General features: G+C 40.4%; 1 protein-coding gene across 4 annotated transcripts in view; it reads right to left on the bottom strand.

Moving 5' to 3' along the window:
* diaph2 (diaphanous-related formin 2) overlaps positions 1-23,533 on the bottom strand; it is a 601,287-nt gene that overhangs the window by 335,704 nt on the left and 242,050 nt on the right. For all 4 annotated transcript variants that reach the window (XM_073058409.1, XM_073058412.1, XM_073058410.1 and 1 more), the window contains 2 exons: positions 17,669-18,019; positions 1,383-1,497 (listed from right to left, as the gene is read on the bottom strand). In XM_073058409.1, the coding sequence (XP_072914510.1) occupies positions 1,383-1,497; positions 17,669-18,019 (466 nt within the window). The remainder of the gene's footprint in view (positions 1-1,382; positions 1,498-17,668; positions 18,020-23,533) is intronic.

Below are 23,533 nucleotides of genomic sequence, written 5' to 3'. Positions count from 1 at the left end.
CAGAGCAGCGTGTGGTTAAAGTGCCTTGCTCAAGGATACACATGCAAGCCTTAGCCAAGGCTCGAACTAGCGACCTTCAGGTAACTAGACGAATGACTTAACCACTTGGCCACGTGCCAACACAAATAATCATTATAGAGTCAATGAAAGACCACATCAACTCGTGCATTAAACCAGTCTGCAAAAACTGTGCAAGTACAAAACAATAGAATAATAACAATAAATAAATAAGCAAAGGAAATCGAGAACCTGAGATGACGAGTCCTTGAAAGTGAGTTCATTGCTTGTGGGAACATTTCAATGATAGGGCAAGTGAATTTGAATTAAATTATTCCTTTTGGTTCAAGAGTTTGATGGCTGAGGGGTCATAACTGTTCCTGAACCTGATGGTGTGAGTCCTGAGGCTCCTGTACATTCTTCCTGATGGCAGCAGCTAAAAGTGCATGATCCGAGTGGTGAGGGTCTGTGGTGAAGAATGCTGCTTTCCTCCAACAATGCTCCACGTTGATGTGCTCAAAGGTGGGGAGGCATTTATCCATGTTGGACTGGGTGATATCCACTACTTTTTGTATGATTTTCCATTCAAGGGTTTTGGTGTATTCATCCTAGACTGTGATGCAACCAGTCAATACATTCTCCACGACATATCTATAGAAGTTTGTCAAAGTCTTAGATGTCGTGCCACAGCTTCACAAACTCCTAAGTAGAAGCTGTGCCATGCTATCTTTGTAATGACACTTACATGTTGGGCCCAAGACGGATCCTCAAAAATGCTAACACTAAGGAATTTAAAGTTGTAGACCCTCCGATAAGGATAGCTCATGGACCTCTGGTTTCTTCTTCCTGAAGTCAATAATCAGTTCCTTCGTCTTGCTGACATTGAGTAAGAGATTATTTTTGTGGCAACACTAAGCTAGATTTTCATTCTCTCTCCTATATGCTGATTCACCACTACCTTTGGTTTGCCTGTGTCAGTGGTATCAACAGCTAACCTGAATATAGCATTGGAACTGTGCTTAGCTACAGTCATAGGTGTAAAGTGAGTAGAGTGTAAAGCAGGAAACAGTTAAAAGACTAATAAAGGTAACTTCAAACTTGTTAAATTTCACTCGTATGTACATCAAATGGTGGTACTGTACTATTTAGATTTCCATTGAAAATATTGACTCTCTACCTTAGAAACATACTATAAAAAAGTGCAGTTCAGTTTTTCCCCCCATTTCTGAGGTTATGCATGCGTTCTTTCATGTTGATCAAATTCAAGTCAAAATTTGTGCTACACACGATTTTCCATTTGAGAATTAAAGATCGTTAATCAATCTAACATTGCATTTCGAATACCTAAAAATAATCAGAAAACGTTCAGGATACAGAACTATTACCTTTCACTTGTTTGGCAAAACTGAGCATCAGTTTAGAGAAAAGATCAGGACTTTCAAATTTTTCCTCTTTCACCTTGACCCAGAAACACGTCTCTGACATTTCCTGGGGTCCAATCTGGAATGAAAAATATGAATTTAATCAATTTAAAGATCTCATTTCTGTTTCACAGCTATGATAATAAATTGTTATCCATTAAGAGATTACAATTATTACCACTCAATTTCATTTCAGGCAACTGTCCATAACCTTTTTTCGACGAAGCCTAACAAGGTAAACGTTCTTCTTCATACCATGCTGCACAAATAGGCATGTTCGTTAATTTAAAAAAAATGTTGCATTCAAAATTCTACTTCTATTTAAGAACACCAGATTTATAATTTATAATTTCTTGCTATTCAATATCAGGTTGTTACATTTCAAAACAACTTTCCCAAATAGTTCAGTTTTAAATCAAATAGTCATTGTTGGAAAACAAAATAATACTTCATTTCTCATTATAGAAGGTACCATAAATCACCTTTTGTCTCAGATGTTGATTCACTATTCCTATAGTAGACCATTAATTTCAATTCAATAATACAAATCACTGCACATTCACAACAGCTCAGCACCTAAATCAGTCTACATACAGATTTCACTAACGCATGCAATCTAAAGCTTACCTTCTACTAAGTTCTTAATATGAGATGTACAATGCCCTATAATTCAAAGATTACCATTTGCTTTCTTTTATAGTTTTCTTCTTCCTCACAAATTCACAGATCTTTTAAAGTTACCAAATGTACAAAACCAGTAAGAACAAAAAGTGACTACCTCTTCCTATAAACCATTAATTTACCATGTGGCACAACAGAAGTCCAGAATGAACACTCTGAATCTTAGGCTGAATATCACCATCTTTATGTTAAAATTGGAACTAGCTGTGTTATCATAAAAGTGGTAGAATTACAGTTGTAGCGATTATTTGAAAACAAACCAAAACAATCTGAGAGACTAAGTGAGGGTTCTCAACACTCTACGACGCACTTCCAAATAATGAATTTCTAGTTTGGAAAAAAGTACATTTGGTCCTTTATTACAAAACAAGATGAACAATCTTCTTGAGATAAAAAGCTAATGAAGTTAAGTTAGCGACATAATGGTCTCATTAGCTAATAGCGTTATTAGCATAATTGAGTTAGCAAAATAACAAAGTTAGCGATCTAGTTAGCGCTCCAATAACATCCCAATTAGTGAAGTTAGTGTATTTAAGCAGTATAATAATGTTCCAAATAATGTTTCATTCCCTGTGGCTTACTCAGTCTTACTAAACAACTATACTCGTTTACTGCTACCATCCCCTACCCACGTGACAGATTACTATAATAAATGCGCCACACAATACAATACAGAAAATAGATACGTGACTCCAACGGACAAAAAGTAGATACGCGACTCCTAAAATGGTGATGATAGGTACTACCAAGATTTCCTGGACTCATTGAATATCTAATCCATAAGGTGTCAGCTATAAACTGAAATAGTTTGTCAAATCAGTTTGTTCAAATATCAAGAGTGAATCATTTGATGGGTTTGGGAAATCCTTCATGAATACAGAGCTACAGAAGACAAATCTGACATTTGCCGAATTAATCACTTATTTATCACACACTTTGAAGCACACAGTGAATTGCACCATTAGCTTTAACAACCAGCACAACCCAAGGATGTGCAGTGGCCAGCCCACAAGTATCGCCACACATTTGAGCGCCAACATAGCAAGCCTACAATGTTAACCAGAACAACACAGAACACTAAAAGCTAAAAAAAAAACAACTCCTTGGGTCCATCCAACCCACACAGACAGTTCTCTAACCCCAGGACAGGCTTCTAGGCCTCCTGCAGACTCACAGACAATAGGCCTTTGACTCCCCCAGTGGACTTCAAGCCAGCAGTCCCTGGATTTCGACTTCCAACTGACCATGGCAAGGCATTGACCTGGTGTCCCCTGCTCACATGGAGATCTGATCCTAAGATCTACTGATCTGGGGGGAATTCTCTGACCTAGTAGCCAACAGCCCTCAATCGTGCTGGTCCTTATTCACAGCGCTTACGGGTCCTTCATCCATGGATATCCTTCGTCCTATGCTTACATCACTGGCCTTTGAGCACAGAGTGGCGGCCTCGACTCCAGATGTCCTTAGTCAACCATCCACCTTACCGGTCTGCAAACTGCAGTGGGCAAGGCTCCAACCTAACCCTTAACTCTCTCACATTCCTATCCCAAAACCTTAACCTGACACATAACTCCCATCTCTTATCACCAAAATCATCCCCATGAACTTCAAAAACACCTGTTTAGGAGTGACGATCTCAATGAAGACTGCAGCTCAATGCCATTTTGACCAGATGATCAACTGAGATGAAAGTTTTATCATGAATGTAATTAGCATTTATCATGAAGAAAAACCTAAAACTTAAGTTTGTAAGTTTTGAATTCAACAAGCAAATCAGAACATTATTTCCTTACACAAAACAATCTTTGCTTGGAACATAAAGATTTGAAAGGGATAGATAAGATAGAAGTAGGAAAGTTGTTTCCATTGGTAGGTTAGACTAGAACTAGGGGCATTGCCTCAAGATTCGGGGAGAAGATTTAGGACGGAGATGAGGAGAAACTTTTTCCCAGAGAGTGGTGAATCTGTGGAATTCTCTGCCCAGGGAAGCAGTTGAGGCTTCTTCACTAAATATACTTAAGAAACAGTTAGATAGGTTTTTACATAGTAAGGGAATTAAGCGTTTTGGGAAAAGGAAGGTAGATGGAGCTATGTTTACGGACAGATCAGCCATGATCTTATTGAATGGCGGGGCAGGCTCAAGGGGCTGGATGGCCTACTCTTGTTCCTATTTCTTATGTTCTTATATATTTGGGAAGTACTAAAATAGGTGAGTCTTAAATCTGTTCTCCAGTACAGAGAATAAAGGCTAATCTCTGACTTAACTCCATAAAAAAGGAAAGAAACTAGAGACAATTGAAGACTGGAATCAAATAAAAACAACTTCTATTATTGTAACCTGATCTGAATAGAGAATTCTAGAGCACAGTTTGGTCAATGAATCATTTCCTAAGTTAGGAAATGTGACAGTCAACTTGTCCACAGCAAGCTCCAACAAATAGCCAGAAATTAGATGTTTCAGATGTTGGCTGGATAATAAATGTTGGCCAGAACACCAGGAGAACTTCAAAACTAAGATCTAGTGCTGTTACTTCCTATAAAGTGAAACCTAACTGCATAAATACCAGTGATTCTTCACTCCCCGATGTGCTCAACACCTTTTATGCATGCTTTGAAATGGAGAATAACACTACACCTATGCAAATCCCAATGTTAGCTAATCCTGCAACCTATGTGATGTCAGAACATCCTTCATAAGGGTGAATACTTGCAATGCATCAGGAACTGATAGTATATATGGCAGAGAGGTGAAAACATGTACCAATCAACTGGATGAAATGTCCAAGAGATCTTCAACCTTGCACTGCTGCAGAATGAAGTTCCCATCTGCTTCAGTAATCAGACTAGTGTCCAAGAAGAGTAGGGTGAGCTGCCTCTATGCACATTGACCAGAAGCAATCATTTCTATCTGAATGAAATGCTTCTATAGTTGATTATGGCTACTTGAGCAAGGACCTGGATCTGCTGCGTTTCACCTACCACTACAATAGATTGACAGCAGACTCAATCTCACTGGCTTTCTACTTTGCTTTGGAGCAGCCAGACAACAGCAATACATGTCAGGCTGCTGCTTATTAATTACAGCTCGATGTTCAATATCATCATTCCCTCAGTATTAACCATTAAGCTTCTAAAGCTGGGCCTCCATAGTACCCTCTGCAACTGGATCCACAACTTTCTCAAGAGACTACTGTTAGTATGGAGAACATGTGCACTTCGCTGACAATCAACTCAGAAGCCCCTCAAGGATGCATGCTTAGCCCATTGCTCTACACTCACAACACAGCATAAATTTATAAATTTGCTGATGACACCACTGTTATCAGTAAAATCTCAGATGGCAATGAGAAAGCGTACAAGACTGATACAGGACTGCAATTGATCGGGTGGGTGAGTAGCATCACAATAACCTCAGAGAACTGATTGTGGGTTTTTAGGAAGAGACAACAGGTGCCAGTCTTCATTTAAGGGCCAGTGGTGGAAAGAGTGAGCAGCTTCAAGTTCCTAGATGTCAAAACCTTGGAGGGTCTGCCCTAGGCCTAGATGGGACTCAATGCAGACAAGTATGAGGCACTGCACTTTGGGAGGACAAATCACTGAATGACTTACACAGTGAGTAGTAGGGCATTGAGAACAGAGGGATCTAGGAATATAGATCCATAATTGGTTGCAGAGGAAGGTACTGAGGCCAAATTTTGGAGCTTGTTAATTAGTACTGAGGAGATGATAGTGATGAACATTAAGCTGTAATCAATAAACAGCAGCGTGATGTATGTATTGCTGTTGTCAAGGCACGAGCTGCTCTACTTCATTCGAAATTTGAGGAGATCTGATCCATCAACAAACACACTTGCAAATTTCGATCAACGTATAGTGGTGAGCATTCTGATTGCTCAGGATTACAAGAGGCTGAAGACAGTTGTACAGAACATCCACTCTCACTGATCCAGAACATTTTCTCCTTCTCCATCAGCAGCTTTCTAAGCAGTCAATAAACTCACAAACCATCTCATTATTCTATTTTTATTAAAAAACAGAATTTATTCTATAATTTATCGTAATAGTACATCTTTCCATTAAGACCATGGAATTGATTCTGGACTTCAAGTGAGGAAGTCAAGGAAAACACACCAGTCCTCATCAAGGGATCAGCAGTGGAAAGGGTAAGCAGCTTCAAGTTCCCAGGATTCAGTATCTCTGAAAATCTATCCTGGACCCAACATATTGATATGCAGTGCCCTGGTTCATATTTTTACTGTTATGCTGTATGTACTTCATTTAGCAGTTCTGTAAGAACAGTCTGTTCTGTTTTCAACTTGTTTGGGTTACTGTTGAAGAAAGAGATGAGGAGAAATATGTATCATCCAATTAGGATGGTAGAGCTGAGAGGTGAGGAACACTAAAGTTGGGCTTGGGCATTGTTTTTTTGGCAGGAGAAGAGAGAAGATGCCGGAGAGAAGAGGTGGTAGGATTCGACCCAGAGGGGTCGGTGATTTGACCAAGTCAGGGGCGAGATCAAATGAGGATCAGTGAATATGATGAAAACTTTGAGCTCCAACTTGTGCCCATCTGTTTAATTAAAATGGGCCCTTTTCTTTTTGTTTTTCTTCACTAACCCTTTAGTTAAAATTCATAAATATAATTCCCTGAATCATAGGTGGTGTACTGTCTGTTATTTTGTGGCACTAATTTGTAACAGGGTAGCAAATTACACAACATCCACACAAACAGGGGTTTGGGGTGGGAGAGCCGTCTCAATCTCATGAGTTTGGCGGGACTGGACAGTGTCTTCCCCAGACTTACGCAGTCAAGGAAACCAGGGTTTTCAGATACAATTACAAAGGTGGCACAACAGCAGCTATATTTCAATGGGAGTTTCAGAAGATTTGGTATGTCACCAAAGCTCCAGCAATTCTTTTTTTAAACAGATGTACTGTGGAGAGCATACTTTATGTATGCACTGCATTGCAGCTGCAGAACAACAAATTCCACGACATATGCCAGTAACATTAAACCTAATTCTGGTTCTAATTTGCCTTATCTGCTGCTGCAAAACAACTAATTTCATGTCACATAAAACAGTGATAATAAACCTGATTCTAATTCTGACTCAAATAACCATCTAGAATTTCAATAACCATCTAGAATGTAATGATACAATATCATCAGATCTGTTCTCCGAACAAATTACTCGACGGTACCATGTTTGATTAAAGAATGCAACAAAAATCCTCCAGGCATAAGATCTTCTAGTTTACACTACATGAAATGATCATTACATATTTTATGCTGCTTTATTCCCTTGGGCACATGCTAAGCAGTCATTTACCTTTGCTAAATCTCTTACTTTGCCCTTATCAGTGAGCTCCTGTAACTGTCAGATAAATTGCAGTATTATTATGCCCTCAAGCCACATTTTGAGTGTAGCCAGCAAGAAAACAGCCGTATGTTTATTTCCTATTTTGCTAGTTAACCTTTTCAACCCAAATTTCCATGAATGAAATCAAATAGCAAAAAACTATTTTAGTCAAATCATACTTTTTTTTAAACACGTAAAAAGAGAGCAAAAATATAAACTTTGATCCATCTCAAAGTACTGGTTTTCAACATAGCAATACAATTTTCAGTATATTACTAAGCAACATATTAAGTACTGAGGAAACATCAAAGCATTTGCAATAAATTTTATTTTCCCAAACCTCTTCAAGTTTTTAATTTCCCATATCTGATGACATGGCTTGATGCTTTAGAATACATATTTTGACAGAAGCTGGAAATACAATCTAACGATGCTAGTTAAAATTCATTAACTATTCTTATACAGTATTTGATGGACCCTTAATAGCTATTTTTGCAAAAATATATGGATCTGCCCAGATGAAAAACAGTCACATCAATTGTCAGGTTAAATTTTCAATAATTCATTTTATTATGTATGATTTGTTAACAGCAAACTAGAAATGGTATTTTGAAGATGAGCCTTAGAAAGATAAATGGAAACAATGAGGTGAGTCTTGCTCGTAAATGCCGGCAGAATTATTATGAATGGTCAGCATTTATCCCAAAACATACAAGAATATTCATAGCTTCAGGTCTTAAGCATTCAAAAGGACTTTTTGTAAGTTAAAAAAATGAATAATTTATTCCTTCTTAATAGTTTTTTAGATGATGCATTTCAGTGATAGGCATATTCAGAAACAGCCGAAAGTTTGACCATTTTGATGCACAGTAAGTCAATACTGGTGGGTGGAGGGGGGGAAACTTCAGTCTCTAGGCAAAAATTACGTTGTATATTGTGTGGGCAAGGCTTCTATCAGCCCCCTCATGAGAAACAATTAAATTGTCTGAGCATCTAACTACTGCGCTGTATCCAGCATTTTCTTAGCCAAAAAATTTAAGCTTCTTAACATGAACCAAGATATTGCAGAGAAAAGAGGAACCTAAGGGAGAACAGTGGGCAGTACTTTCCTATTCAGCCAAGGTAACTGGCCAACTTCAACCAGTTCACTTCAAAGCAGACTCAGGAGTAAGCAGCTGTTGATGTTGTCATCAATACTCTAAAAATAACATTATATCAGTAATTTCTTGTGTGGTGACCATAATCACACAAGGGTTCTATTCCTGAGAATAAATTTTGCCACAAATGAATGATATAAATGCAGATGAACTAAAAATGTACTTAACTGTTTTCCCTATGCAGTTTTAAAGTACAGAACCAGGAAGCCCCACGTGCAATGGCTAGGTTCAGTAGCCTTAAGGTATCAAGGAATGTTACATTGTTTGATGAAACATTTTACAAGCATCAATAGAAGAGATTGCCTTATTAAGTTTCCAAAGCTAACCTCTTCAATTTCCTCCTACCGAAAAGCAGCAGTCTGAGTTTTTAACAGACAATAGTACCCATTTAATTAGTACAGGGAGGTTACATGTAAGCAGTTTATGAAGACTGGTTGCCTTTCAAGTTAACGAGCTGACACTTCTTCACAACTGATGTTTGCACTTCTGCAACTAACTTCCCCATCTTTAAAAAAACATTGCAAATTTATAGGAAGTTTGCATAGTAGGATTTCCCCAGGTCAGGTCCTCTATGCAATCCTTTGATATTATCTGTAAATCCACTTCACTTGCTGTCAAAAATACATCCTCAGATTACATGGCATTCCTCATTCCTCTAGACTCTGATATTCTGCATCCTTATAATCCCATCTACCTCAAGGATCGAAACATGGTCAATACAACAGCCAAAGGTTGCAATCTCCAGCAGCATACTAAAATCCCATTTGATTTTGATCTGTGCCTGTCCATCCCACCAGGCATTGCCCACTAACTTTTCATGTTCTCCACTCCCACATTCTCCTCCTTGCAGAACAACATAAACAGAAGTACATTCATGTCGCTGTGAACAGACAGCCAGTGTTGGCTGATGCTGTAAACACATAGTCAGTCGCTCTGAACGTACAATCAGTGTTGGTTGAAATCAGATCTTGGAACTTCAAAATTCCAAGGCATGTCATCAATTCAAAAGTGTATTGATTATACAACACTCCTTTAAACAAACAGACCACTTCCCAGGTCAGTCACTTTTGGTCACCTTTGGACAAGAAACTAATTTTGCTGGAAGAAATCTGGAGGCAATGTTGATAATATTTTCACAAAAGAGAGCAAGAGAGAGATAGAAATATATAGTAAAAAAGATGCTCAGGTAGGCAGTGGTTCACACTTGTACCAGCTGGCTGCTCAAAGTCAATGTACCTTTCTTCATAACAGGAAGAGTTACAACTTAAAATGATAATTGGGTTTATAGCTCACATGCTAATATTCACTTTGGTAAGACCTTCTAGTAGGCATTGTCTTAATCAAGATTTACATGCCAAGTTCCAATCTAACACATGGTGATGTCACTATGTCAGTACAAAAAAATCCTTATTCTTGCAATTATGATTTTATAAACATTCTTCTACAGAACAGTTATAACAATTCAAAATAACAGTAAGTGCAGGAAAGACTCAGCAAATCAGACAGCATTTATACAAAGAAATATTCAAGATTTCAGGTCTGGTTCAGGTTCCTTTTATGAACTGGCTCCATTTCACTGCTGCTGCATTTTCTATTTTTATTTCAGAATAACCAGTACCTGCATTATTTTTTTGATTGCACATAGCAATTCAAATTTAAATGATTCTTTTGTTAGATCACAGTAAGACTACAAGACATAGTCACAGAATTAGGTCATTTGGTCCATAAGTATACTCTGTAATTAGATCATGGCTGATTTTTTTCCCCTCTCAATCCCATTCTCCTGTCTTCTCCTTGTAACCAATGATGGCCTTCCTAATCAAGAACCGATCAACCTTTGATTTAAACGGATGCAATACCTTGACTTCCACTGACTTCTGTGGCAATGACTTCCACAGATTCACTATACTCCGACGAAAGAAAAGCCCACTATCTGTTCAAAAGGGACATCCTTTAACTCTGTCTTCCAGTCCAAGACTCTCCAATTACTGCAAATATCTTCTCCATACCCACACTATCCAGGCCTTTCAATATTTCAGTTTCAAAGATTCCACTCCCCCCATCCTCCTAAATTCCACTGAGTAGAGGCCCAGAGCCATTAAACACCTCTCGCACACTCAGCCTTTCTTCCCCAGGATGTAAACCTCCCTAGATCTTATCCATTGCCGGCACATCCTTTCTTAGATAAGGAACCCAACACTGCTCATAATACTCCAGATGTGGTCTGACCAACACATTATAAAGCCTCAGCATTACATCCTTGTTTTATCTTCTAGTCCTCTTGAAATGAACGTTAACATTACAATTGCCTTTCTTACTACTGACTCAACCTTATGCAGAGGCTAAAGACCAAGGCTCCAGAGATTAGGATAACAAAGAGGCGGTCACAGGAAGCAGAGGAGTGGTTATCAGATTGGTTTAAGTTGGTGGACTGGGCTGTGTTCATGGACTCATGTGGATCTGAACTAATACACCACGGTTGTTATGGACTTCATAAAAACAGTTGTAGATGAGTGCTCCCCCACAAAATCATTCAGAATATTCCTCAATCAGAAGCCCTGGATGAACCATGAGATCCACAATCTGCTGAGGGCCAGAGCAGAGGATTTAACGTCTACCAAAGGTTCCAAAAGGTCCAGATATGATCTTTGGATAACCATCTCATGGGTGAAGTGGCAATTCTGGACCAAACTTCAATCAATGAAGGATGCACAACAGTTGTGGTAGGGCTTAAATGCTATCTCTTACAAAGTGAAATCAAGCAACATAGGTGGCAACATGGCTTTGCTTCCAGATGAGCTCAATGCCTTCTATGCTCACTTTGACCATCAAAACAATGAGGAACCATCACAAACTCACAGCCCCTGGTCATACTGCGATTTTAGACTCTGAGGCTGACATGCAAACAGCCTCAAACAGGAAGGCGAACCTAGGGAAAGCATCCAGCCCAAATGGGGTACCTGGCCGAGTACTAAAGTCCTGTGCTGATCAACTCATTGTAGTGTCACTGAGATCTTTAACCGCTCACTTCGGCAGTCTGAGCAGGCTTCAATTATACAAATGCCTAAGCAGCACATCCATAGTGATGAAATGTTTTAAGAAGTTGGTGATGAAACATATTAATTTCTGGCTGAGAAGAGACTTGGATCCACTCCAATTTGTCCACTGGGACAACAGGTCCACAGCAGATGCAATTGCACTGGCTCTTCACTGGAAGACTCGGACAGCATTCTGTCCTATCATCCCCTCAAAATTACCTTGGCTTCAATATCTCTTTGTGCAATTGGATCCTCAATTACGTTACTTGCAGATTAGTCAGTTCAGATTGGCAATGTCTCCTCCACAATCTCCATCAGCACAGGTGTACCAAAGACTCTGCACTTAGGGCCCTGCACTACTCACTTTACACTAATGACTATGTGGCTAAGCACAGCTCCAATGCCACATTTAAGTTTGCAGACAATACCACTGCCATAGACCAAATCAAAGGTGGTGACAAATGTGCATATTGGAGGAAGATTCAAAATCTGGCTGAGTGATGCCACATCAACAATCTCTCATTCAAAGTCAGCAAGACCAAGGAGCTGATTATTGACTTCAGGAGGAGGAAACCAAAGTGCCATGAGGCAGTCCTCATTGGTGGGGGGTGGGGGGGTTGGGGGAATGAAGGACAGTGAAAATCAGAGGTGGAGAGGTTCAGCAACTTTAAATTACATCAGAGGAGGTGCCCTGGACCCACCCAGCACACAAGTACAATAACAAAGAAAGCACAGCAGCACTCTACTTCCTTTGGAGTTTGCAAAGATTCGGCATGACATCTAAAACTTTGACAAACTTCTATAGATGTATAGTGGAGGGTAATACTGGCTGCATTAAAGCCTGGTATGGAAAAACCAATGCCCTTGAATGGACAATCCTACAGTATATGGCTCAGTCCATCACAAGTAAAGCCCTCCCCACCACTGACCACATCTGCACAGTGTTGTTGCAGGAAAGTGGCATCCACCATCAGTGATCCCCACCACCATGCCTTCTTCTCACTGCTGTCATCAGGAAGTAGGTACAGGAGCCTCAGAACTCAGGTTCAGGAACAATTATTACACTCAATCATCAGGCTCCCAAACCAAAAGGGATAACTTCACTCAATTTCACTTGCCCCATCGCTGAGCTGTTCCCACAACCTATGGACTCATTTTCAACTCTTCATGTCATTTTCTCAATATTTATTACTCTTATTTTCTTTCTGCTGTATTTTGTACTTGCACAGTTCGTTGCCTTTTACATCATTACTGTCCACCCTGTTGGTGCAGTCTTTCATTGATTCAATTATAGTTACTGGATTTATTGAGTATGCCCACAAGAAAATGAATCTCAGGGTTGTATTTGGTGACGTATATACTTAGATGATAAATTTACTTTGAACCTGCAAGTTAACCTTTGGAAAATACTGCCCCAGGACCGACCACTTCCTTTGTACATCCAATTTCTGAAGTCTCTCCTTCTTTAGAAAAGTCTATGCCTTTATTCCTTCTACCAAAGTACATGATCTTACACTTCCCTATACTGTATTCCATCTGACACTTGTTACCCATTCTCCCAACCTGTCCAAGCCCTTTTGCAGACTCCCAACTTCTCAACACATCTTTGTATCATTCACAAACTTGGCCACGAAGCCATTAATTTTGTCATCCAGATCATGAACATACAATGTGAAAAGTAACAGAACTAACAACCCTTGAAGAACACCACTAGTCACCAGCAGCCAACCAGAAAAGACGCCCTTTATTTCCACTATTTGCATTCAGCTAGACAGCCAATCTTCTGTCTATGCTCGTACCATTTCAGCAATATCATGAGCTCCTATCTTCTTTGGCAGCTTATGTGCAGCACCCTGTCAAAGGTCTAATGAAAATCCAATAAAATAATATCTACTGATTCCTTGCCTAACCCTACATATTACTTCCTCAAAGAATTCAAAGAGTTTTGTTAGGCACAATCTCCTCTTACACAGGGCTGACTTTGCCCTATGCAAGACTGTTGACCTCAGAATCAAAATCAGGTTTATTACCATGGACTGATATGAAATTTGTTGTTTTGCTGCAATATTTCAGTGCTAGGGCATGCTGTACAATTATTATTTCAAAATAAATAAAATGTGAGTAGGATTAATGTGGTACATTCATGGGTTCATGGACCATTTACAAATCTGATGACAGAGGGGAAGGACCTGTTTCTGAATAATTCAGTATGGGTCTTCAGGCTACTCTACCTCTGCCTTAATGGTAATAAAAAGAACAGAGCACTTTTCGAATGATGATGGTCTTTAATGCTGGATGCAGCCTTGTTGAGGCAATGCCTCTAAGCCATCCTCGATGTGGGGCAGGGCTGTTCCCATGATAGAACTAGCTGAGTCCACTACCCTCTGAAGCCTCTTGCATTGGATACCCAACTGTGATGCTCCCACTGCACATCTATAGAAATTTGCAAGTCTTTGGTGATAAACCAAGTCTCCTCAAACTCTGTATGAAGTAGAGCTGCTGGCATGTCTTCATGATTGCATCAGTGTGCTGGGCCCAGATCTTTTGAGATGCTGACATTCACTGAAGCTGCTCACCCTTTCCTCTGCTGACCCCTCACAGAGGACAGGCACATGTTATCCTGACTTATACTTCGAAAACTCCACAAACAATTATTCCTCGGTCTTGTTGACATTGAGTGTAAGGTTGTTGCAGTGACACCACTCAACCAGTTCAATGTTTCTCTGACTACAGGTACTGAGCATTTTGAGCATTATCTTGTCTAAATTTTAATACCACGTAATATTGCTCCCTTGAGAAGCAGAATGACAAAACAAACTCAATATTACTGAGATTCTAAGTATCCAAATTATTACAGGATTGCAAACAAATCTAGGAGGAAATGCTTAAATACCACAAATTTCTGCTGCCAATAATTATTCATCAAACACCTTCCTCAGTGAAATTAGGAGATTATCAAGAAGAAAGGTGGCTGTTTTGAGGACAGCACAGTAGTCACTATTTACTGCTGCTGCTTCAGAATTTGAGGGATCCAGACTTCAGCTGCAACGCTTCTGGAAGTGGCACATTCTTCTTGTGGCTAAATGAGTGTTTGCTGGGTGCTCCAGTTTTCTCCCACTTCACAAAGGTGTACTACAATTTATCATTAGTGTTGGTAAGCGGTACAAGATGAAGGATAGTCAATGGACCTGTGAGAAAGCAGCTGCTTCTGGGCAGCTGGTAAATAAGGAGGGGGAATGTAATGGGATTGCTCTACAGAGAACTGTGTGGGCTCAATGAGCTGAGTCTTCTCCTTCTGCACCAAAAGTAGGAAAAGTTAAATAAATGGTAACTCCATGCACATCACATGCTTTGCATAATTTTCACATTTACTGTAGTAAAAGTTTCCAGATAACAATTGGCTCCCAGAATACCGTGAACTATCCTGAAGAGTAAACTCACAGTGACAGAGCCAGCCTCCCCCACTTCTTTATGCTGGTCACTTCCTTTCCAAATTTTCAATAGGGTCTTGACCAGAAATGTCACCATCCCTTTGCCTCAACAGATACCGTTGACCCACTGAGTTCCTCCAGTTTATTCTTCACTCCAGAAAACAGCACATGCAATTGCTGGTCTTTCTGACTTTAGTGTTGCCTTGAATTAGTCATCTGCCATGTGCAGCATGGCCATACAGTTTTCATGGATAGATTGTATTTAAGTAGTGTAAAGTTTAAAACTTTTGTTTTAAGAGTTTGGTTTCTTAAGGTTGTCATAGCCAGAAGTTAGTAGTGGCTATTAAATGCTCCCAATGGCATGCTTCCCAAATAGCCTCTGACAATCAAGTTCAGCTCCTGGCCTCCTGTGGCTTAGCTACTAAACCGGGTGGAACCTTTTCTACGAACAGGAGAAGAAGGAAAGGTGGGTTTCAGGTGCCTTAAAACTTTGGGTAGATGGGGCTCATCAGCTGTGGTGGGCAGCTCATCTAGAAGGAAAACTCTGATCTCAAACCTCCATTACCTTGCAGCTGTACCTACTCTTGAGGGAGGCTTTGAGAGTAAATTCCAAGGAAAAACCCAGAGCAAGAATCTCTAAGACAGTCCTATGTTTTGTTCAAAGTTGTCTGGCAGCTCCTGTGACACCACTGGTGCCAAATTGTATTGGTCCCTGCCGTTTCTTTAGATTACTCTCCATATTGTACTGCCCTGGCTTGAATGAACAGGGGACAACATAGATGCAAAGAGGTTGAAAGAGTAACAGATAAAAAAACCTATTAATAATTCTCAATTGCCATTATAAGTGTGTACCCATTAGAAGAAATACAATTAAATTTTTGAAGGGAGCAAAGATATTAAAAGTGGAGGTGCAAGATTGTGAAAGGATGAGGTGATGGAGTACTTGGTGACATAAGACAAAGTCAGCATAGTTTCATTCAGGGAAAATCCTGCCTGACAAACCTGTTGGAATTCTTTGAGGAGATTACAAGTAGGATAAAGGGATGCAATGGATGTTGTACATTTGGACTTTCAGAAAACCTTTGATATGGAGCCACACACAAGGTTGCTTACCAAGTTAAGAGCCCATGCTATTACAGGAAAGTTACTAACATGGTTAGAGCATTGGCTGATTGGTAGGAGGCAGCAAGTGGGAATAAAAGGATACTTTTCTGGTTAGCTGCCAGTGACTAGTGGTATTCCACAGGGGTCGCTGTTGGGACCACTTATTTTTATGTTGTATATAAATGATTTAGATGATGGAATAGGGGGTTTTGTTGCAGATGATAAGAAGATTGGTGGACGGGCAGGTAGTGTTGAGGAAACAGGTAGTATGCAGGAGGACTTAGATTAGGAGAATGGGCAAGAAAGTGGCAAATGAAATACAATGTTGGAAAATGCATGGTCATTTGATAGTAGAAATAAATGTGCAGACTATTTCCTAAACAGGGAGAAAATCCAGGAATCTGAGATGCAGAGGGACTTGGGAGTCCTTGTGCGGAACACCCTGAAAGTTAACTTGCAGGTTGAGTTGGTGGTGAGGAAGGCAAATACAATGCTAGCATTCATTTCAAGAGATCTAGAATACAAGAGCAAGGATGTGATGCTGAGGCTTTATAAGGCACTGGTGAGGTCTCCCCTTGAGTATTGTGAACAGTTTTGGGCCACTCATCTCAGAAAAGATGTGCTGGCATTGGAGAGGATCTAAAGGAGGTTCACAAGGATGATTCCAGGAATGAAGGGGCTATCATACGAGAAACGTTTGATGGCTCTGGGTCTGTACTCACTGGAATTCAGAAGGATGTGGGGGGGGGATCTCATTGAGACCTTTCGAACATTGAAAGGTCTAGACAGAGTAGATGTGGAAAGGAGGTTTCCCATGGTGGGTGAGTCTAGGACAAGAGGGCACAACCTCAGGATAGAGGGGCGCCCTTTCAAAACAGAGATGCGAGAATTTTTTAGCCAAAGGGTGGTGAATTTGTGGAATTTGTTGCCACATGCAGCTGTGGAGGCCAGGTTGTTGGGTGTATTTAAGGCAGAGATTTTTGGGTTCTCGATTGGACATGGCATCAAAGGTTATGGGAAGGAGGCTGGGAACTAGGGTTGAAGAGAAGATAGAAAAAAAATGGATCCGCCATGATTGAATGGTGGAGCAGGCTCAATGAGCTAGATGGCCTAATTCTGCTCCTATGTCTTATGGTCTAAAATTTTATTTAAAGTGACTCATCTATGATAGACAGGAGAATCAAAAGGCAAAGAAGCAGTGATAGTTTCAAGCAGGGATTAATAAGTATAAAATATGAGAGTTAATGGAAGGCAACCAGCTCAACAATAAATAGAGGGGTCAATTGGAACATAGTGCAAATATCAAACCTTTTATTATTCATAACAATTTTCTTCCTTATTTTTGCTGCATTTCAGTTACTTTGACATGAGCTGTCAGGAAATGTTAATCAAATACTAATCTGTCAAGATGTTTGGCTAACCTAAAAAAATCTTAAGTATCTGAAGTATCCTTAACAAAATACAACTTCATCCATCTTACCTTCGACCAGTTGGCTCTTCGCATTGCAGCTTCTGGTTTGTACTGCTTTTTAGGCTGTAATCCATATGGAAGCGCTGCAGTGACATGGGAGTAATTGGGTCCACTCCCAAAAGATGGTGGAGCTGGCAGTTTTCCAAATGGAGGTGGTGGTGGTGGTATTCCTGGGCCACCCGGAAGTGGAGGTGGAGGTGGTGGTGGTGCACCACCTGGAAGGGGTGGAGGTGGGGGTGGAGGAATCCCTCCAGGGAGGGGTGGTGGTGGAGGAGGAGGAGGAGGAGCAAGCCCTCCAGGGATGGGTGGAGGTGGTGGTGGAAGTGGGGGTCCAGCTGAAGCCACTGGTGCTGTTTGCTTCTGTAAAATAATTCAAAAACAAGCACTATCATAAAATCATACTAAAGATGCATAACTAAGACAATAACATTATAGCTTAAGTTAATGGCTGTAAAATAAATATGGAGTGAATAGAGAGATCACAATCAAAAGTCCAGTCGAACACAACATGTGCATGCAAAAATACTAACTTCAACAGCTGTTAAACACTATATACAAACCATTAGGGAAACTGTCAGTGTGGATGAATGACAAGTAGTTACTATTTATTCCTATGTTGTTTTTAATTGAACTTAAAAGAAATCAAAAAAGTTGGAAAATTCAGGACAATGCAATATTTCTTGGTGCATTTTCATTCATCCATTTCACACATACAATACAAATGATCCATGCATCTCCTAGTTATGCACTTGCTTAAAAGCACTGAATACAATTTCTTACACCTTACTTGAAATTAAAATGAGTTAGAAGATGCTGCTACTTTGCTGGAAGGCAGGAAGAGAGTAATGCTGATTTATTTTTAATTAACAGCTTCCAATATTGTTTAATTTTTTTTGACCTATGTTTCCAGTTTTCTCCAAAATCCATCATCAAAGGCATCTGGAAACGGATGCTGGCATGATGGCATTCCAACATGTCATCATGGAATGGTCCATGGGTGAGGCTTTCCATCCAGCAGTTAGCTGTGGCAAACAGTCCACTCCACCTTGCAGGAGATATGTGGCAGGAATGCCAACAATACTTCGGTGACCACAAAGTTAGAAAAGTTTAGTGAGGCAAATGGTCAGTAGAGATGTCAAATGCAAGGCAATACAGTATGTATTTTTTGTGCTTTTCCAATGGCTCATTTCTTATAAATAAGCATCTAATCTACAGACTAGGAAGACCAATAATGTGACTGCTGGTCAGTGCTGTTTGTTTATCTCAGACTGCAAAGGGTCATTACATTTTAGTATCTCTAATCAAGCCACAATGCAGTTTGCTAACATTTCAGGCCAAAGATCAAGACAGGGTGCTGATAAAAATCCATGTGGGCTTTGGAAAGCAAAACGAGACAGAACTACAGCTGAAAATATAACTGGATTCATCTACAATCTTTGAAGCAGTCAAATACCATAAAAATTCTCAATTTCCAGGTAACCATTGACTATTGAGAAGTTAAAATGACAGGCTTTGTAAAGTTTCTGACAGCAATTTCATATCATCCCCACTGTTTCAGTTTCTAACAGGAATGTGCAGACAACTTTTTTCACAGATTTAATATTATTCCTAGCTAATGATCAATAGTAAACAAAACTCTTAAGGTAGTTATTGCTATTCTACTAGACCTGTCAAATCAAAAAACAGAATGTCATTGTGAGTACAAGAGGAGAATTATGTACCATCTATTACACCACAAAACTCAGTAATAATGTTGCTCAGTTTGACTTCCTTTTTATGGATTCCATTAACAGACAAAAAAAAAACCCATGACACCTGATTGTTCTTCAGGTAACTACATTTAAAAGTGGAGCTCAAGATTAGGAAGTTAACATGCTATTTAGCATTTTTATTTTGCTGCCTTGATCTTAAAAATGACAACACCTTATTCAAGCATATGTTATGCTTTGTAAAACTCTAAAACATAAAGCTAATTGAATGAAAAACACCGAGCTGGAAGATAATGCTTGTCCACTACATCACTGATGTAGTCCAAGGGAAGGGCAAGTGCTGATACAGCTTGGCACCAGTGTCGTCGCAAAGGTTGCCAGAGTGAAGTTGTAAACAACATCAAACTGCCTTAGGGATCCCGGCTCTGGATTTTTTCCTTGGGGTTTACACCCAACACACGCGCACACACACACATATATATATGTCTTCCACATATTATATTTTCAAGCATTCATTTTCCAAAAACATTACATTTTACAGAGAATTTTTTTATTTCATTAAAGAAAGTACCATATTAGTAATAGACCACTTTTTCAAACAAAAATGTGATTACTTTGTATTACTTGATTATTTTGTAGGCATATAACCCAGTGTATCATGAAACAAAGATAACTAAACTGATTAACTGAACCAAAAACAGGTGTGGAAGGAATGAAACTAGGCAAAGGACACCCAAACTAAAAGATGAGAGTGTGGAAGATGCGACAGCTTAACCTTCAAATCATTAATTCTTACACCATGGCACGAGTGAGCATAGCAATAAGACACATCAAGGTCATCCTGCATCAGCAAGGTCTCTCCCAAACTGAAACTTCACAGCAAACAGTAGTTTCAAGATATGCTATCCAAGCTCTTCTGAAGAAACACAAAGAAACAGGCACGGTTGAGGCCCAGAAAAGGAGCGGTCAGCCACAGAAACTGAGTGATGCAGATGAGAGAGACATCAAACTGATTTCGCTTCTGAATCAGAAGAAATTCAGCACTACTATCAGCTTTGAACTCAGAAACCACTGGTACCCAAGTACACTCCTCTACAGAGCAGTCTTGTCAGAAGCAAGTGCTCTGTACTGATGAGACAACATTAGAAATTTTTGACTCAAACAGGAGTCAGTCTGTCTGTAGAACTGCTAGAGAACATGACATGGATGAGTTTCTGCAGCCAATAGTGAAGAATAGCGGAGCTTCCCTGCAGGTTTGGGGCTGTATTTCTGTAAATGGAGTTGGTGATCTGGTCAGAATTAATAGAATCCTCAATGCTGAAGAGTATAAAAAGATTCTTATCTGTTAAGCCATCAGAGAGATGCCTGATCAGTTCCAGCTTCATTCTGCACAACAATTACCCAAAACAACCGGCCAAGGTCATAAAGTACTATCTTCAGCAAAGAGAACAATGAGTTTTGCAACAGATAGTGTGGCCTCCACAAAGACCTGATTCAGATTCAGTTTATTGTCATTTAGAAACCACAAATGCAATGCAGTTAAAAAATGGGACAACGTATGACAATGAGACATATGACAAAACAGACTACACCAGAAAATCCATGTAACGTTTGGCAATCCCCAATCCAGAGTCCGGAGAGGCTGCTGCGTATTAATATCGCGCTACCATCTAGCGCGTTCCCCGGAAAGGAGCTCCAAATCCACCAGACAAAAACAAGACCAAAAACTAGAGCTACAAGACCTGCACAAAACCCCATAATTACAACATATAGTTACAACAGTGCAAACAATAGCATAATTGATAAAAAAAACAGACTATAGGCACAGTAAAAATAGTCCAAGATGTTAAAGGACTGTAAGTTCAAAAGAAATCACCAGTTTCCACAAGTCCCCAGGGTCCCGAAAGACTCGCTATCCCACACCGGCGGCAGAAGGGAGTACCCCCGCTATGGACATCCAAGGCGCTGCCCGACTCAGCCTCGCAGACGCAGCACACAATAAAAGCTCTGTCAAACTCAGCCTCGCAGACACAGCACACACTGAAAGCGACTTGAGTCCGTCGAACCTCCGAGCCGACGACCATCCCCTCCGGCACAGCTTCTCCGAGCACCACCCTCTGCTGAGCGTATTAAGACGGCCCCGCCAACGGCCATCGGCAACGCGACCCCGAGGACTGAGGGCCTGTTCTTCCCAGCAGAGTCCCGGACCTCACAGCAGCAGCAGCAACGAAGAAGGTCTTCCTGGAATTTCCCGATGTTTCTCCGTGCTTCCACGTCCGTTTTCAATCGATTATGATCGCGCACGGCACTCCACTTCACAAATAACAGATAATCAGTTCCAGAGTGGCCACTGCAAGCTGCGTCGTGCCGCCATCTTGGATAACTCTATTTGATTTCAACATTATCAAGGCTGTCTGGGATTACCTGGAGATACTGTAGTAAATGAGACAGCCAAAGTCTGCAGAGGAAGTTCTCCAAGGTCCTTGGAACAACTAGAATAACCCAAGAGCTAATTTTCTGAGAAACTGCATGGTACTGTTCCTAAGACAATGGACACTGAAGGCATTGTAAATTGTTCCATTCAGGTCTAAGATGTAATCACTGTGGAGGATTTCTGACTCGTGGGATAACATCTTTCCTGACCGGGGCAGGGTGGGGTGTGGGTGAGGGGGGGGGGGGGGGTGTCACGCTGCAGTGTAGGTGAGACGTGGTCATGAAACAATCTCAGATCTGAGGCCTCCACAATGGTAACTGTAGGAGTTGCCTCTGGGACTGCAGGAGGTGTTTCTGACAGCTCCGGACACCTTTCACCTCCTTCCTTCTCCAAGATGCTTGGCATTTTCTGAACACGTTGGTATCCCAAACAGTGGATGGTAAGCTGTTAATCTATCCCAGACCATCAGATAAAGCTTCAAACCAATGCTTTCATTTTCACCAGGCCTAGAGGACCAGCGTGCAGCTCCTTCAACACTTCAGCTCTCTGCCTGAATGGTACAACATGTGACCTGAAACACTGTGGTGTCTTTTCTAGTTTCTCTTTGGATTATCTCTTGCTGTAATAGGGAGATCTTCAATTTGTGTTAGGGAGAATACGTCAAAAGGTGCATCCCCTTTTGTAATCTTTTCAGGTAGTTCCTTTTCCAAGGGTAAACTGGACAAGCTATCAGTATTTCCATGATCAATTGGCCTCTTGAATTTGATCTTATAATTGTTATTTCCAAGAAACAGATTCCATTCCTGCATTCATGCTGCTGTTGTAAGTGAAACACCCTTCTGTGGATTGAAAATTGACACAAAGGTTGCTGAACACTACTGAGGACAAACTGCCTCCAGTACGAGTACTCTCCAAAGCAGACTCAAGGTCTCTTTGTGAACCTGTGCACATTTTTTCTCAGCAGCAGAAAAGGAATGAGATGCAAAGTCTATGGGTCATTCACTTCCATCACTTATAACAGATGACATGACTGCACCTATACCATAAGGTGAAGCATCACAGGCAAGCTTCACTAGATGGCATGGATCATGACTGAGGATAGTGTCTGACATCATCACTTTCTTTGAAAGCTACTTCACACTGCTTTATGCATTGCCATTTCATCCCAATCTGTAGTAAAGAGTTCAAGGGGTGCAGCACATTAGCCAAGCTTGCAGGAACCTGTTATAGAAATTGACAAATCCTAAACAGGACAACAAATGTGACACACCCTTTGGTCTTGGGGCATCCACCATTGCTTGAATTTTCTTAGCATATGTGTGTAATCCTTGTGTGTCGATGATGTGACCACAGTAAGTGATGCACGGTTTAAAGAATTCACACTTGATGTGACCCGCTCTAAGCCCATAATTTTTTGAACTCCTGAACAATGCTCGTCATCCTTATCAGTAACAATGACATCATTCAGGTAACACTGAGTGCCTGGGCAGCCTTGCAGCACATAGTCCATAGTTTTCTGCCAGAGTGCAGGTGCAGATGCTACTCCAAAAAAAAAGCTATTATAGTGATAAAGCCGTTTGTGTTTATGGTGAGGAACACTGGACTCTTCTTCCATCTCCATCTGTAGGTAGGCCTCAGCTAAGTCCACGTTGCTGAAGCGTTTTCCTCCATAAAGGTTTGCAAAGATATCCTCTTTCCTGGGCAGTAAGTATTAATCTACTTTCAGTTCAA

The sequence above is a fragment of the Hemitrygon akajei genome, chromosome 10 (genome assembly GCF_048418815.1).
Source record: "Hemitrygon akajei chromosome 10, sHemAka1.3, whole genome shotgun sequence".
Lineage (NCBI taxonomy): Eukaryota > Metazoa > Chordata > Chondrichthyes > Myliobatiformes > Dasyatidae > Hemitrygon > Hemitrygon akajei.
Note: the sequence above shows the minus strand (reverse complement) of the source record. Positions and strands in the feature narration are given on the sequence as shown.